The sequence below is a fragment of the Neomonachus schauinslandi genome, chromosome 9 (assembly GCF_002201575.2).
Source record: "Neomonachus schauinslandi chromosome 9, ASM220157v2, whole genome shotgun sequence".
Classification (NCBI taxonomy): domain Eukaryota; kingdom Metazoa; phylum Chordata; class Mammalia; order Carnivora; family Phocidae; genus Neomonachus; species Neomonachus schauinslandi.
The window spans coordinates 103,433,641-103,450,328 of record NC_058411.1 but is presented as its reverse complement, the minus strand read 5'-3'; the positions used below and the strand labels follow the sequence as shown (position 1 = coordinate 103,450,328).

Below are 16,688 nucleotides of genomic sequence, written 5' to 3'. Positions count from 1 at the left end.
AACTCTAATTTTTATCATTCCATTTATTAACTAGAGTTCTCTGATTTTTTTTCTTTTAAGTCTTCCCCTCCCCAACTATTTGGTTTCTCTGAGGTACAGTTTAGACCAAAAAATCAGCATCAATGCTTCTTTCTCTTTAAGTTTTCAGAACATTGAGTTAGCCATGCTCTTTCTGATTTCATTCCCACCACAGCCCTGATTAAGCTGATTTTACAGGGGAGGTCGTGGAGGCTGGGAGCGGCCAAGAGGGGAAGGGCGGAGCTGGGATGCCAGCTTGAGTCTGACCATCCCTAAAAGCAGCAGTGGTCTTTCCACATAGGCCAGTGTCTGCTCTGACTGCCTTGTGCCTCAAGAACAGTCGGGAGTTATGGAAACACCTGGAAGCCGTGAAGGTAGAGCTTAATGTTTTTAACTGTTAGCATCTGAGGCTACTTCCCAACCAATGGGGAGCTCCTGTGGGCTGGGCCGGGCTGCACATGGTCAGCAGCCCCTTCTTCACCTGGCACAGCAATGGACTGTGGGACTGCCCTCTGCTTTCTCTTCACATTCTCCCTGTGTGAGCCACTTCCCCCTGACAGCTGGAACTACTCCCTGGCTCTATGCCCCGATGACTGCCATTTCCAGCCCCGACTGATTTTTCAGCTGCCCTTGAATGCCTAACAGGCCTATCAGGCCAGCCTTCTACAGGCACACCTATGTCCCCACTGCCCAAACCTGCCCCCTCTCTCCTAAACCGTCATCTCTGTTCCCAGGATCACTGTTCCCCAGATTCCTCAGCTAGAAACTCAGCCATCTTGGACCCCACCCCCATCCCCACATCTCAGGCTGAAGCAGGTACCGAGATGAAACTTTGGGAGCAAGGTGGTTATTTAGGATCAAAGAGTTGTGGAAGGAAGCCGATTGGGCATGGGAGAAGCTGAGCTATGACAGGCCTGACCAAGCACCAGCAGACCACGTAGCGGGCTCTGGAGCTAGGAGTGCCCGTTGGAATAGTCTCATCGGAGGCTGAAAGAGCGAGGCCCTCCGGCCCCTCCAGCTCATCTCTCCTCCTCCTTGCATGCTTCCTGCGTTCCAATCACACCATTCCCCAAACAGATCCATCTCCACACCACTGTGCATTGCACAGACTGTGCTTTTTGCTTGGAATGTGCTTTCCCCACTTCTGTCTTCTCTCTGAGCTTCTCAGACCTCCCTTCCCTTCCTCTTTCCCTTCCTCCTTCCCTTCCCCAAGGAAGAACAAATCCCACAGTTCTCTGTACACACCCATCCTAGCACCAACCACATGACAGTACCTTATTGGTGTCCCAGTTCCTCCGCCCCCCAACATCACAAGCTCCCAGAGGGCAGGAACTGTGGCTACTCAGCTCTGTACCCCGGCTCCCAGCAGACTGCCTGGCACAGAAGACACTCAGGAAATACGGACTGGCCATGGTGAGTTGAGTGGTACAGAACCAATCCACAACAGCTTGTCTGACTTGAAATTTTGCCATACGTCTCCCAAACGAAACAAATATTGAATGTGAAAGATGAATTTCAACATTTCAATTTTATTTAAGAACTTGCTTTTTTTGTCTCAAAAAAAATACAAAATTAACTCTGCAGAATTCATCCAAATAAATGGTCTAAGTCCCATGTGGTACAAAATACATTTCCTAAATGGAATAAATGGAAGAGAAGTTCCTCCCTCCACAAAGCACATGCAGGGGCGCCTGGGTGGCTCAGTCAGTTGAGCGTCTGACTCTTGATCTCAGCCCAGGTCTTGATCTCAGGGTCATGACTTCAAGCCCCACTCTGGGCATGGAGCCTACTTAAGAAAATGAAAAACAAAAAACACAAAACCACAGCATATGCAGAGAAAGGGCACGGAGGTCCGCGTGCTGCACTGGGGGTCTGAATCTGGCTGTGAACGCTGAGGCCTCAGGCCTACCTACAGGTTACTGCCTGTAAAACAGGTTCGTTTCAAAGCCTCCTTTTCTTTCTTTTCATAAGTTCTAGGTGGTTTCTAAAAATTATTAATAGGAACAGTTAAAAAAAAAAAAAACCTCTGAGCAGATAGCACAGAGTTCTCGTGCACCCCTCTGCACAACACGGTTTCTGCTACATTTATTTGCATTCGTATTAGTATGGCGTTTGCAGGTTTATCTGCAGGATAAATTCCTCCTGGTGGGATTGCTGGGTCAGAGGGCAAATGCATTTGTCATTTGGGCAGACAGAATGGCAGCTGCCTTTCAGAGGACTGCAGCACCGTCAGCTCCCCCCGGCCCTGTGTGATGGCTGAAGCCCGTTTCAGCTCTAACAGCTTTTATTCTGTCCTCCTCCCAGGACTCAGGCCCAGCGGGTAACTCTGTAGGGAGTTTTTCTAAGACGTGGGCTCCTAGACTGGCCAGAGAGAGCTGTGCCGCATGCGGGAGAGCTCAAATTAGAGCTTGGGGGCAGAACTTCCAGGCTATTATCCTGCGCAGATAGCCACCACATCTGTGAAACCACGGGGAAGCTTCCAGAGTCGCAGCTTCCTGGAGCCACGCTCTCGCCAGTGCAGCCGAGCCCCGGAGCAGCCCGTGCTGGCCTAGCACCCGAAAGCAAAGCTCCACACGAGCTGAGCAGCCCAGTATGCTTGCCCCTTGCCACAGATGCCTATTTAACTTTTTTCTTTTTAAAGATTTTATTTACTTATTTGACAGAGAGAGACACAGCGAGAGAGGGAACACAAGCAGGGGGAGTGGGAGAGGGAGAGGGAGAAGCAGGCTTCCCGCCGAGCAGGGAGCCCGATGCGGGGCTCGATCCCAGGACCCTGAGATCATGACCTGAGCCAAAGGCAGACGCTTAATGACTGAGCCACCCAGGCGCCCCAACTTATTTAAATTTCTAATCATTCAAATTAAATTACACATTTGGTTCCTCGGTCCCACTAGCCACACTTCAAGTACCCAGCAGCCACAGGTGGCTAGGGGTAAATGTATTGGATAGCACAGATCTGGAACATTCCCGTCACCACAGAAAGTTCTGTCATATGGTGCTGTTCTGGAGAGGTGACCCTCTGTATGGGGCTAGTAAAACTAAGAATGACAACTAAATGTAAGGTGTGTGGTCCTGGACTGGATCCTGGTCCAGAAAAAGGACTCGGATGAACGGCTCAACTGACAAAATCGGAATCAGGTCTGAGAGCAGTTAAGAGTACGGTATCAGTGTTAACTTCCCGGTTTTGAAAATTAGGCTGTGATTGTGTAAGATGTTAGTATTTAGGGAAGCTGTATGGTGAAGCGTATTCAGAAATTCTTTGTACTGGTTCCGCAATGTTTAAGTCTGAAAGGATTTCAAAATAAAATTTTTTAAATTGAAAAAAAAAAAATCCTAAAACAAGAGAGAAAAAAAGAGTGTGCCTCCTGGAACTGTCACGGCGTACAAATAAGCTTGGGGACAGAAAGAGCTGTGGAGTGAGCGCAGCGTTCATTAAAAGCCAGTGAGTGGGTGACGGGCGGGCGGTTTTGTCAGTGCCAGCTGGAGAGACAGGAATGCGGGGTTTGGCACCTGACCGCAACAGCTGATTGGCTGCTTTATCCATCCTGGGCCTCAGCGTCCTCTTTGAAGAGATGCCCCTTGCATCTCAGGGGACTGCTGTGAGGCTCCGAGAGCTGTAAAGGACCCCACCTGTGGGAAGGGATTACCTGCAAAACCCGGACCGGCCCCTGGACCGGCCCTTGTGGAAGAGACCGCAAGCAGCGCAGTACAAGCAGCGGGAGGTCTGTTACGGCGATTTTTTTTTTAAAAAGCCCTTAAGTGGTGGTCGTCTTCTGTTCAGTGGTCCCACTCTGAGGCCCCATGCCCCTGAAGGTCTGGCCCCTCTGGTTACATGGCCGTGCACCTGCTGGGGGCCCTCGGGTCAGCATTTGCTTTCTTCCTGACGCTTTCTGCAAGAGAGAAGAATCCTATTGCTTCGTGTTGCCGCGGCTCTGCCTCACCGGGCTGGTTTTTTGTTTTAATTGCCTGCCAGTGTTTGTGCTAGAAGAAGATAGAATGATATTTAAGACCATTTTGGAAAAAGAAAAAAGTCCCTGGTTCCTCCCCTGTGAAATGAGTGTTTTCCCACCTTCCCTGCAGCAGCTGTGAGTTCCCCACCACACAGGGGCTCGCCTTTCTCCTCTCTAGGACATGCTAGCCACGTTTTCACGGTTAGTGCCACAGAGCCTTCGTTACTACTGCTGACCGCCTGAGACCCTGTCCTGTGCCCCATAATGCACCACGCCAGTGGACGTCACAGTATTTAAGCCTCTTTCAGCATGAGCTGATTTTGTTTTTAATGAGGGAATCGTACTGAACATTTTATCTCGCTTGCCTGATAGTTCCACAGGGTGCTCAGAATCTCAAACCAGGCTTTTGGAATGGACAGACTCAAAAGGTTGTGATGGCCTCAGAAATGTGATTTATTTGCCAGATCGAACTGGTTCAACTCCTATTAAGCCAGTTCTAGCCCATATGTCTTACTGTTTGTGGAAAAGAAGTCTGCAGGCTGTTCCAGCCTTATTCCAAGCTAGGAAAAAAAAAAGAAGAAGAATCAAAGTACAGAGGGCCAGCAAGGAGAAGACGACAGCATCAGTGGCTTTGCGGCTGTGAAGGCTGCAGGATCACCTGAGCCAGCACCCTCAGGGCACAGGTGGGGAAACGGGGGCCAGGAGGCATTGGTTTGCCCAGGGCTCTGCCCAAATTCCAGTAGACAAGGCTAGGACCAGGAACCTGGAAGGTTCAGAGCCAGCACCACAGCATTGTGGTCTGAGCAGACCTTCGGGGGCTCTGTCACATTCCAGGGGGGCCAGTGCTGCCCTGAGCAGGGGACACTTACCAGCTAGGTCCCTCCTGTCAATGGCCATGAGGCTCTCAAACAGTGCTTTGCTGGGGTTCTCACCGGCTGTGGCCACACCATGCAGCCAGATGAGCAGCATCCGGTGGCCGTGCTCCTGGTAGCTCTTGGTGCCTGAGGACCACGAGGGGAGAAAGAGAAGGAGCCAACCGAGCCCACCTTGGCAGAGCCAGCTCTAAGCTGCCCTGCACCACCTCCTGCACATGCCCAGGTGGGAAAGAGCCAGGCCCTTCTCCTAGGTGCTGTGGAGCTCAGCCCAGAGACAGGGAGAGGAGGGAAGGGACAGGCTCGGATGGGGTTGGGGTGGAGGTTTTGTGTTGGGGACTCTAGAACTTCCCCTGCCCCAGGCTTTCTCCTGAGCATCCACCATGCATCCTGTTGGTGTTGCTCTGAAGACAGAATTGGCACTCATTGTTGTGATCCCATGTCGCACAGGACTATTCCCTGCATCTCTGGCTACTCACAATAATCTGTGCCTTGCCCGCTAGTGGTCCTATTTTACAGATGAGAAAACCGGCTTAGTGCACGACAGAAGTGGTCATGTTCTTTCCCCTGCGCCGGTGGTTCTCAGCTGTAAGTGCTCACTGGAAACCCCCGGGAAGCCGTCCAAAAAATACTGACACCTGGGTCCCATTCCCTCCCTAGAGATTCCAACCTACTTGGGTCTGGGCGCAGCCTGCGCACTGAGCGGTGTTAAGGCTTCCCAGGTGATTCCAACGTACGGCCATGATCTTCAGTGTGGGAGGAGGGGTGAACTTGTTACTACACTCCTAGGTAGGTCTCCTCTCCCAGCCACTGGGGCCAGGTCAGTCCATGCACTGCGTCCTCTGACTTTCTGGCCCCCTCCGGGCCCTCAGCAGGCACTTCCTCATGGGGCTGCCCTTGGCAGAGCGGTTCATTTGGCCTATTTATTCACTGTCCCTTGCCTCCAGCCCCGTAATTTACCCGTGCTCCTTTGTCCTCTCTGAAAGTTCTTATCTGACACAGAGGTTACGTTTGGAGTCCCTGCTCTATTTCCCTAACTGGTGTACATATTTTTCTGCCAGGTATCTCTCTATGCTAATTATTTGAGCTTTATAAAAGGTTGAGTCTGGTTGGATTAGATCCTCTTCACTTTCCCCCGCAGAATATTCATTTAAATAGTCCTCCTTTGGGGTGCCTGGGTGGCTCAGTCAGTTAAGTGGCTGCCTTCAGCTCAGGTCATGGTCCGGGGTCCTGGGATCGAGTCCAGCATCAGGCTCCCTGCTCAGCGGGGAGTCTGCTTCTTCCTCTCCCTCTGCCCCCCAACCCCAGCTCATGCTGTCTCTCTCGTGCTCTCTCATATGCGCTCGCTCTCAAGTAAATAAAATCTTTAAACATTCCCTCTTTATTCTTTCAAGTGAACTCTAGAATCCTTTAGTCAAGTTTCAAAAATCTGTTTTGATTTGATTAAAACCGAACCAGGGGTACCTGGGGTGGCTCAGTCAGTTAAGCATCCAACTCTTGGTTTCGGCTCAGGTCATGATCTCAGGGTCATGATCTTGGGGTTGTAAGATCGAGCCCAACGTTGGGCTCTGAACTCAGTGAGGAGTCTGCTTGGGATTCTCTCTCCCTCTCACCCTGCCTGCCACTTGTTCTCTCTCTCTAAAATAAATCTTTTTTTTTTGAAGATTTTATTTATTTATTTGACAGACAACAAGAGAGAGAACACAAGCAGGGGGGAGTAGGAGAGGGAGAAGCAGGCTTTCCGCCAAGCAGGGAGCCCGATGCGGGGCTCGATCCCAGGACCCTGGGATCATGACCTGAGCTGAAGGCAGACGCTTAACGACTGAGGCACCCAGGCGCCCCCTAAAATTAAATAAATAAATAAATAAACAAACAAACAAATCTTTAAAAAAAAATCAAATTTTTAAACTAGTTTGGGAAAAATCAATGTCTACCTGACACTTTTTCTAGCCAGGAATATAGAATGTCATTCCACCTACCCAAGTCTTTTTTTTAGAGTTGAATTTTTATTTTATTCATATGCCATTCATATTTTTTAGAAACTATTGCAAATGGAATAGCTTTTCAAAAAGCTATTGATGGTACACAAGAATACCATGGTATCTGTATATTTTATCATATTTAGCCATTTCACTGAATTATTGAGTTTTTCAGTTGATTCTTCTGGACTTCCTGTGTATAGGATTATAGCATCTGAAGTTAATAAATCTCTCTCTTCCTTTCTAATATTTACAGTCCTTATTTCTGTTTCTGTTTTCTGCCTTAGTACCAGGGACCTTTTTTTTTTTAATTTTATTTATTTGAGAGGAGAGAGAGAGAGCATAAGCATGGGGGGCGGGGGGCAGAGGGAGAGAGTGAAGCAGATTCCCCGCAAGCAGGGAGCCCGATGCAAGCCTCGATCCCAGATCCCACCCTGGGACCTGAGCTGAAGGCAGATGCTTAACCGACGGGGCCAACATTTCCAAGCAGATACTAAATAATGGTGGCAATAGATGGTCCTCTCCTTTTTATAGGGAGTGCCTTTAGTTTGGTGTGTGAATGATTGGTACCAGCTTGGGCTAATTCATGAAGAATGTGAAGTTTACAGGTCAATGGGGAGGGACAGGCAGAGGGCACGGCCTGAGCAAAGGCCTGGAAGGATGGAGAGGCATGTGGGATGTTGGCGATGGCATGTGGCTTGCTGTGATCAGGCTGTGGGTTGCAGGGCTTTCCCCCCAGAAACACAGAAAGCCTAATATACAGTGCCCCCACCTCTCCACCCACTGGTCGCTCTGGGGTGGGGAGAGGCAGGGCGGTACCTGTCCACTGCTGCTCGATGGCGTGGACGTGGGCCTCAGTGAACTCCCAACAATATGCGAGCTTCTTCCACTCATGAGGCCGCAGGTCCCTGGAGGCCAGTCGCCACAGCACACAGGAGAATTGCCGCCCTTCCTGCCGATGGTCCTGCTTAAAGGTCAAGTTCTTCCCACAGCGATCCCTGGGGTCCCTGTGCCAGAAGTGATCCTGTGGAACAGATCCCCAAAGTGCAGCTGCCGCCTGGGGGGAAATCCCTGCCAGGCTCTCCCCTGGGAGTCTGGATGGGGCTCTGGCAGGCATCCAGGCCTGGGGCTTCATGTCTGCTACTCTGGTTTCTCACTCTGTGCCTTGCTTGGACTTCCGGAACCCCAGCAGCTCACACTCCATCCAGATTGCCTTTTCTCACCTGCCTGTCCCTCAACCCCATTGCCACAGTCCAAAGATCACCCACAGGCCACCTCTTCCAGGAAGGCTTCCCAATTCCTCTCTTTTCTCTGTGTTCTTACAGCGCAAGTGTCAGCAGAAGGACTTAGCGGATCTGGCTAACACCAGTCAAGCCAAGGATCAGGCACTAACTAGATTTGCTGAATCCCAACAAGTAGTGAAGGGCAGGATTACAGAATTTCTATGCAAAGCAGGTGATAAAATGAGAAGTTACAAAAGAATTATGTGATAGCATAAGTTAAACCCACAAAAGCCTAAGTAAGCCCCTCTAAAGAATGTGGATACAGAGTTCTGGTTCTTAAAAAAGCTCGGGTGAGTTCTGGCATCCGCAGCTGCAAATCTTACACCCTGTTCAACAGTGTCTGGCTGATCACCTGTGACGTGATGACCAGGGAGACTGGCTCTCACCTGGGGAGGTTCCCCAACAGTGTTCCCAGCTGCATCTGTATATTGGGACCATCTGGGAGCTTTAAGAACCACCGATGCTTGGGGCACCTGGCTGGCTCAGTTGGTAGAGCATGAGACTCTTGATCTTGGGGGTGTGAGTTTGAGCCCCTCATTGGGTGTAGAGATTAATTTAAAAAATAAAATCTTAAAAAAAAAATCTTTAAAAATAGAATCTTTAAGGCACCTCGGTGGCTCAGTTGGTTAAGCCTCTGCCTTTGGCTCAGGTCATGATCTCAGGGTCCTGGGATCGAGCCCCACATCGGGCTCCTTGCTCAGCGGGGAGCCTGCTTCTCCCTCTGCCTGTGCTTTCTCTCTTTCTCTCTCTGTCAAATAAATAAATAAAATCTTTAAAAAATAAGTAAAAATAAAAAACAAGGGGCGCCTGGGTGGCTCAGTCGTTAAGCGTCTGCCTTCAGCTTGGGTCATGATCCCAGGGTGCTGGGATTGCGCCCTGCATCGGGCTCCCTGCTCTGCAGGAGGCCTGCTTCTCCCTCTCCCACTCCCCCGCTTGTGTTCCCTCTCTTGCTCTCTCTCTGTCAAATAAATAAATTTTTTAAAAAATAAATAAAAAACAAAACTACCAGTACTTGGATCCGTACACCAGAGATTTGGATTGAATTAGCCTGGGGATGGGAGGGAGGTTTGCGATTCTAACTGCGCCGCTGCCTTAGCGTTGAGAACTTTTAAAGTCTGAGGTGTTAGAATTAAGCACAGAGATGAATCAGTTCATCAAATTCTTGGTATTAATATTTTGGGGTTACATTTAGGAGTAACCTGTTGTATGCAAAGGAGCTGTAATGTTTCTGCGACTCTAGCATGTCCGTGAAAGAGATCTTATGATTCCTATTGAAATTTGTAATTAATCAATTGATTTTGAAATAGTGATTTTTTTGAGCGGTACTAGAGAAGCTTACTAAGTTCGCAAACAATATTGGAATGTTTAAGATATTTGAGATTCACTTTATAGGTTTAATTTACCGGATTTTACTAGGATAGTTTAAGAATTTAGGGGGCGCCTGGGTGGCTCAGTCAGTTAAGTGTCCAACTGTTGACTTGGGCTCAAGTCATGATCTTAGGGTTGTGGGATCGAGCCCAGTGGCCTGCTTGAGATTCTCTCTCTTCCTCTCCCTCTGCCCCCACCTCCCTCTTTAAAAAAAAAAAAAAGAAAGGAAAGTGCTTAAAAAAAACTATCAAATTTAATTATTCAGTTTAAAATGTTTAAGATAGTTTAAACATGGGTCCAAACATTAATTAAAAGGCTTCCTTGAAAGTGGAAATTTCTAAGATTCCTAAAAAAATACCAGTTGTCTAAATGGGATAAGGTTTATAAAATGAATTTATAAGTTTAAGGAAAACTAGGTGGTTTTTTTTAAAGATTTTATTTATTTAAGAGAGTGAGCAAGAGAGAGAGCGCACATGCACGAGCAGGGGCAGAGGGAGAGGGAGAAGCAGACTCCCCACTGAGCAGGGAGCCTGATGCGGGGTTCAATCCCAGGACCCTAGGATCATGGATCGTGACCCCAGCGGAAGGCAGACACTTAACCGACTGAGCCACCCAGGTGCCCCAAGGAAAAGTAGGTTTTAAAATTTGTAATAAATTATTTTTAAAACTGAAGTAAATGCAAAAATTATTTTCTGTGTATAAAAACAACCTCAAAGACATCAAAAAACTCCCCACCCGACCCCCATTTGCTGACGATTGGAATAGTATGGCCTTACATCTGCTTCTCTTCCTCCCCAATTCCTCAGCAAGCATCACTAATCAATCCCAGCACACTTTCCTTCTGGGCTCAGAAAGTTGCCTGAATACAACACCCCCAGCAGCAATTCCAGTCACCTGGAGACGGCAGTAAGCTGAAACCAACTTGCCATCTCTTTCTTCATGCACGCAGGCATGCGCCCATGCATCCATCAACCAGGAGCTCTAACAGCATCCCGTACTATGTCCACAATGGCATGGACTCCGGGCTGCCTTGTTGCAGTGTGGCGGGGTGCTCACTCATCTCTAGATGCTCACAGACAAGCCTCGTGGTAGGTAAGGCATGGATTATCACCCCGTTGGAAACTGGGCGGGGCTGAATTGGTCAGGGCTGGGGTTCAAAGCCAGCCCCACCCCTAGGCAAGGCTGCTGCCTCTGCAACACGGACAGACCTCGTGCAGGGTGTCAGTACCTTCTCCCACGTGTAGAGGCGATCAGCCTTTATGATCATGTCCACCAGGCTGATGTGGTTGCTGCGAGCGGCCACCGCCAGGGCAGTTTTCCCTTGCTGCAAGGAAGAAGTAAGAAGGGTGGCCTCTAGCATCAGCTGCAAAAGCTCCTGCCCCCAAGAAAGCGGCTTCCAGCAGTCTACACTGGAGAGCAGAAAGGTTTTCTGGGCATGACGAGGGGCGTGGGAGGCACAGGTAGAATGAGGCAATAATTCCAGCAACCGCCTCTTGTTTAGAATTTAGGAAGTCTTAGAGCGTATGAAGCCCAGCCTGCATAACTCAACAACACCTGTGAAATAGCAAGACATGGTCTGCTTCTCAGATGAAACCAGAGCCCAGAGAAGGGGACTGGGTTCATCAGGTCATGTCTGCCCACCCCACCCAGGCCCTTTGCTCCAGGCCTCCTGCACAGGGCTGGCCTTAATCCCCAGGCACGTGCAGGGAGTTAGGAAGTTCCTCTTTGCACCTGGCTGGCTGCCCTGGGGCCCAGGTCAAGGCAGGGAGCCCCTCCCAGGTCTAGTCTCAGGGCCTATTCCTGCCCTCAACTCTTCCGCACACCATCCCAAGGACTGGGCCACGTGTCCAAGCCCCTTCCCCTCATGAGCCTGTGACCTCCTTAGCTTTATTCCAAGTCCTCAGGTCATCTGGACTCTCCGGCCACCTGAGGGAGTAGCCACCCCAGAGGCACAAAGAGCCGGGAAGCTTCCCCACCCCTGACCCACAAGTAGGGGGCTGTGGGACAGTGATGTACCGCTCCTCGACTCCTTGAGTCGCCAGGTGGCCAGGGGGAGGAGCTCAAAGTCTGAGGGACCATGAAACAGAAGGCAACCACCTCACAATTCTAGACCAGCAGGAGGGCAGGCCAAGTTCTAAGGGACCTGAGGGGAGGAAGGGGAAGGTGATGGAGGGGCAGGAAGGCTTCCTGGTGGAGGCTGCATCTGAGCTAGTATACAAAGGCTGGGAAGCCTTGAACAGTCTGAGAGCAGGAGACTTGTAGTAGGGTCTCTGGCAAAGAGGGAGCCATGAAAACTTGAAAGGGAGGCTGGTTGGGAGGTACCTTATCTCTCAGGTTTAAGTCAACCCCCGCGATGAGGAGCATCTCCGCTATGTCCTGCCTGGCGTGCTCAGCAGCAAGGTGGAGGGGTGTCTGCTGCCTCTGGGGAAGAAGCCAAGGGGTCAGGGGAGTAGAAAAGCATGTACAAGTGTCCCAAGGCTCAAAGCCAGGACAGGTCCAAGGTGGGTCCACTCCTAACTGGGCCTTAACAAGTTTATCTAAAAGTTATGGAAGAGAGTAAGCTGGGTTTAGTCATAAACACAATACCAGAGAAAACTTGGTAAAAACAAAAAAGCAGAAAGAACAAAGGAAAAAATACCACTTGGTAGCTAAGTCAACCTCTGTAACAATCCTAATATATTTCTTCTAGTCATTCATGTAGAGTGCTTTTGACTTGTTGGTTTTACAGGAGATCATCCCATATATACATTTTGCATCCATTTTTTCTACCTAGCATGTCCATATATTATGACAAACACCATTTTTCACAGCTCCATAGTAATCTACGTCTAGCCCATAAGCTACCTGATCACTTCTCTATTATTAAGTATTTGGGCCATTTGCAAATTGAAGATTGATAAGCAATGCTGCAATAAATATCTTTGTGCATGAGCTTTTAATGTACTTCTTGAGGCTCGATTCATAAAGTGCAAAGTGATCATTTTGCAGGTATATGCTGTATCCTGCCAAGTTGCTTTCCACCACTCGTGGTTGTAGGTACGGGCACTGAGGGTTCTGGGGTCGGGGAGGGACTGTGGGGATGGGGAATTCAAAGGGCTCCTGACTGAGCACAACGTCAGGACTCAGGGGCCTCTTGTGACACAAGACCGCCCCACTCACCCCTGCCCTGGGAATTTTCCTAAAGGAAAAGAAAAATCAATGAAAGGAAACGGTGGAATGTAGGAAGATGTTTACTGCAGTGTTTTCCGGACCACGGTAACGACTGGAAACCACCAAAATGTTCAAAATAGAGGAATGGTTGATAAAATGATGTTACCTTCAATGAATATTCACACAGCTTTTTTATAAACTAAAAAAGTAATTTCTCAACTCCGAGCCATGCTAGGAGATGGCAGCCAAGCCCTGCCAGCCTGGGAGGGTGCCCAGAGGTTCCCTGGGGCCCAGACGGTTTCTGCAACCACTTACATTGTCGGTGGCATCCAGGTCACTGCCGGCGTTGATGAGAAGCCGGACCAAGGCAGGGAAGTGGTGCTTCACAGCCAGGTGCAGAGGAGAGGCGCCCTGCTGGGGGAGGAGATACATGGATCATTCACTGGGTCCCTCCCAGGACTGCCCAGAACAGGTTGGTAGATTGGTGCTGGGGGATGGACGTAGGGAGGTGTACGGAGATATAGTGCTTCTAGGTTTGGCCCTTTTCTTTTTTTTAAGGTTTTATTTATTTATTTGAGAGAGAGAGAGAGCACAAGCAGGGGGAGCGGCAGGCAGAGGGAGAGGGAGAAGCAGGCTCCCCGCTGAGCAGGGAGCGCGATGCGGGGCTCGATCATCAGGACCCGAGCCTTCTGCCTTCGGGTCATGATTTAAGTGTCAGTTAGACACTTAACTGACTGAGCCACCCAGGCGCCCCAAGTTTGGCCCTTCTTGCTCTTCAGAGGACATGGGTGGCTCGAGGAATCTATAACCCCGAAGGCTGAAACCCTGGAGTTTCTGTATCCTCAAGGTGGTTGGAAGCCTGAGACCCAAGTTTGAGACCTTGCTATCCCAGGAACTATGTGACTGTGGGCAAGTCATTTCCCTTCTCTGCTACTCTTCATCTAATAAGTGATGTTTCCTGAGGTCCCTTCTATTAACACTTTAAAATTCTCTAATATCTCATTGAATCCACACATGAACCTAGGTAGGGTATATAGGAATGGTGTTATTAGTATTTTCATCTTACAAACAGGAACACTGAGGTTCAGAAGACAAAAGGGACTTGCCCAATAGCTAATAAGAACTTTGTGTTATTGGGAGTTTCTCCCCTGAGCACCTAGGTAGGTGCCTGATTACTGTTTATGCATGAAAAGAATAAATGAGAATCAGCCGGGACCAGAACAGAGACCTCACAAGTCCAACACACAACCAAGGCCTCGCTCAAGGCTGGAAGACTCCTTCATCAATGGTCCCCTCATAAACCCCCTTGGCCACCTGACAAAGTGGAGATACTGCTACAGCATCCTTCTCACTTGGTGATACAGTGACACATATATAGTGGAATAGTACAAAGTCAATAAAATCAATGGTGGAAAAACACCCTCATATATTGAGTATAAAAAGATTACAGAATACACACACACAACAAAAATGTCTTCTACCAATGTCTATTAGTTTGGGCCAGAAAATTTAAAAAATAAATAAAAAGGTTTATGATATTGGAAAAGAAGATTTAAACTATATTATTATTTTTAGGCAATGTGATCGTATATCTAGACAGGTTAAAAAAGTTATTACCCCCCCCAAAAAAAAACCCTAGTAAAATTAATTAAAAGTCATATAGAAGATAAAACCCAAGTCAATAGCATTGTTGTTTTGAATGTCTACAAGAAATGACATATTTTTTATTTTATTTTATTTTTTTAAAGATTTTTATTTATTTGACAGAGAGAGAGACAGCGAGAGAGGGAACACAAGCAGCGGGAGTGGGAGAGGGAGAAGCGGACTCCCTGCTGAGCAGGGAGCCTGATGCGGGGCTCCATCCCAGGACCCTGGGATCATGACCTGAGCTGAAGGCAGATGCTTAATGACTGAGCCACCCAGGTGCCCCAAAATGACATATTTTTTAAAAGATATCCTCTATCATGACAGTCAAAATTATAAAGTATCTATGAAGAGTATAATTGTTAATGGACATATCAAAGGCAAACTAAAAGCCATATAACATCACTGAGGGATAGAAAAGAAGACAAAGAAATAGACTTCATGCTCCTAGTGAAAAATTAGTATAAAGATGACCATTTTCTCCTACATTATTTACAAGTTTAATGTAATCCCAAACCCAAATTTCTATAAATGCCAAAAAGGATTCTGAAACACATCTAGAAAAAAATTTTTAAACCCAGGGAAAACTACCCTAAGAATTTCAACAGAGTCCTCAGATCGGTGCTGGACGACTGTGAAATCAAAATCCGGCCAGGAAAAGGTGTGCTGTGCCAGTGAATGGGGAGAGACTGAAAATGGCTCAAACGCATGACTCCGGTGAGCCTGGAAACTTGTCAGAACTACAAGGACCGTCTTTCCAGAAAGAAAGCAGCAGGCTATGGAGATAAGCGAACACGCTGGATCTAGCCTCGGTCGTCCTGGAAACACATCTGGGGGAATGTGGTCAGAAAGGGGAGTGGAAAGAGAGCAAGTATGGCTTTTAGTTGTTTTACATTTTATTTATAAAAACCAAAAGAACCAAAAAGTACACAAGGTACCTAGTGAAAAGCCTTCTTCCACCCCCATCACCCATCTGCTCATATTCCCCACTGCTAAACCCCACTGGTAATCTTTTTTTTTTAAGATTTTATTTGTTTGTTTGTTTGTTTGTTTGTTTGTCAGAGAGAGAGAATAAGCAGCGGGAGTGGCAGGCAGAGGGAGAAGCAGGCTCCCCGCTGAGCAGGGGGGCCCCCGATGTGGGACTCAATCCCAGGACCCTGGGATCAGGACCTGAGCCAAAGGCAGAGGCTTAACCAACTGAGCCACCCAGGTGCTGCCCACCCCACCCCCCCACCACTGAAACTGGTAATCTTGACTGTTGCTATTATGTGTATCCTTCCAGAGATGCTTAAATTTTTTTTTAAAGAAGAACCTTAAAGTTTTATTTTGAGGTAATTATAGACTCACATGCAGTTAAAAAATAATGCAGAGAGCTCTGGTGTATCCTTTACCCACTTCCCCCCAGGGGTAACATCTTACAAAACCCTGGTACAGGGGCACCTGGGTGGTGCAGCAGGTGAAGCATCCCACTCTTGATTTCTGCTCAGGTCATGATCTCAGGATCCTGGGATCGAGCCCCGAGTTGGGCTCCATGCTCAGTGCAGAGTTTGCTTCTCTCTCTCCCCTCTGTCCCTCTCCCCTGCAGGCTCGCCCTCTCTCTCTCTCTAAAATAAAATAAATAAATCTTAAAAACAACAACAACCCTGGTACAATATCCCAAGCAGGATAATGACTCTGATAACATCCACTGTCTTATCCCAATCCCCCAGCTTCACTTGTCGTCGTTTGTACACGTGTGTGTTTAGTTCTATGCCATTTTATCACATGTGCATGTTCGTGTACCCACTGCACAGCAAAGATACAGAACCGTTCCCTCACGAGGATCCCTTGTGTTGTTTTTTTATAATTCTCTCCTCTCTCCACGTCCCTATCACTAACCCCCAGCAAACACTAAGCTGCTCTCCCTCTCTATTGTGTCATTTCGAGAATGTTCTATAAGCAGAACCATACAATATGTAACTTCACAGACTGGTTTTTTCACTCAACATTATTCCCTTGAGATTCATCCAAGTTGTTGCACGCACCAGTAGTTTCTTCTCATTGCTGAGTTGTATGAGTTGGATGTACCACAGTTTCTCTTACCATTCACGTTTCAAAGGACATCTGGGTTGTTTCCAGGTTTGGCCTATTATGAATAAAGGTGCTATGAAAATTCAGGTACAGGTTTTTGTGCGAACGGATGTTCTCACTTCTCTGGGGGAAAAGGCCGAGAATGCAATTGCTAGGTCACAGGGTAACTGCATGTTTAGTTTTTCGAATAACTCCAAAGCTGTTTTCCAGAATGGTTGTGCCATTTCACATTCGCACCAGCAATGTAAGAGTGATCCAGTTTCTCCACAACCTTGCCAACACTTGGTGTCATCACTATTTTTTATTTTAATCATTCTGATAGGCGTGTAGTGATATCTCTTTGTGGTTTTAACT

At 48.1% G+C, this 16,688-nt stretch overlaps 1 protein-coding gene across 1 annotated transcript in view; it reads right to left on the bottom strand.

Annotated features, from left to right (window-relative positions):
• Positions 1-3,846: 3,846 nt before the first annotated feature.
• ANKDD1A (ankyrin repeat and death domain containing 1A) overlaps positions 3,847-16,688 on the bottom strand; it is a 35,547-nt gene continuing 22,705 nt past the window's right edge. Inside the window, exons 7-12 of the mRNA XM_044918174.1 lie at positions 12,936-13,034; positions 11,793-11,891; positions 10,699-10,794; positions 7,639-7,843; positions 4,838-4,969; positions 3,847-3,908 (exon numbers count right to left, since the gene is read on the bottom strand). Of these exons, the coding sequence (XP_044774109.1) occupies positions 3,847-3,908; positions 4,838-4,969; positions 7,639-7,843; positions 10,699-10,794; positions 11,793-11,891; positions 12,936-13,034 (693 nt within the window). The remainder of the gene's footprint in view (positions 3,909-4,837; positions 4,970-7,638; positions 7,844-10,698; positions 10,795-11,792; positions 11,892-12,935; positions 13,035-16,688) is intronic.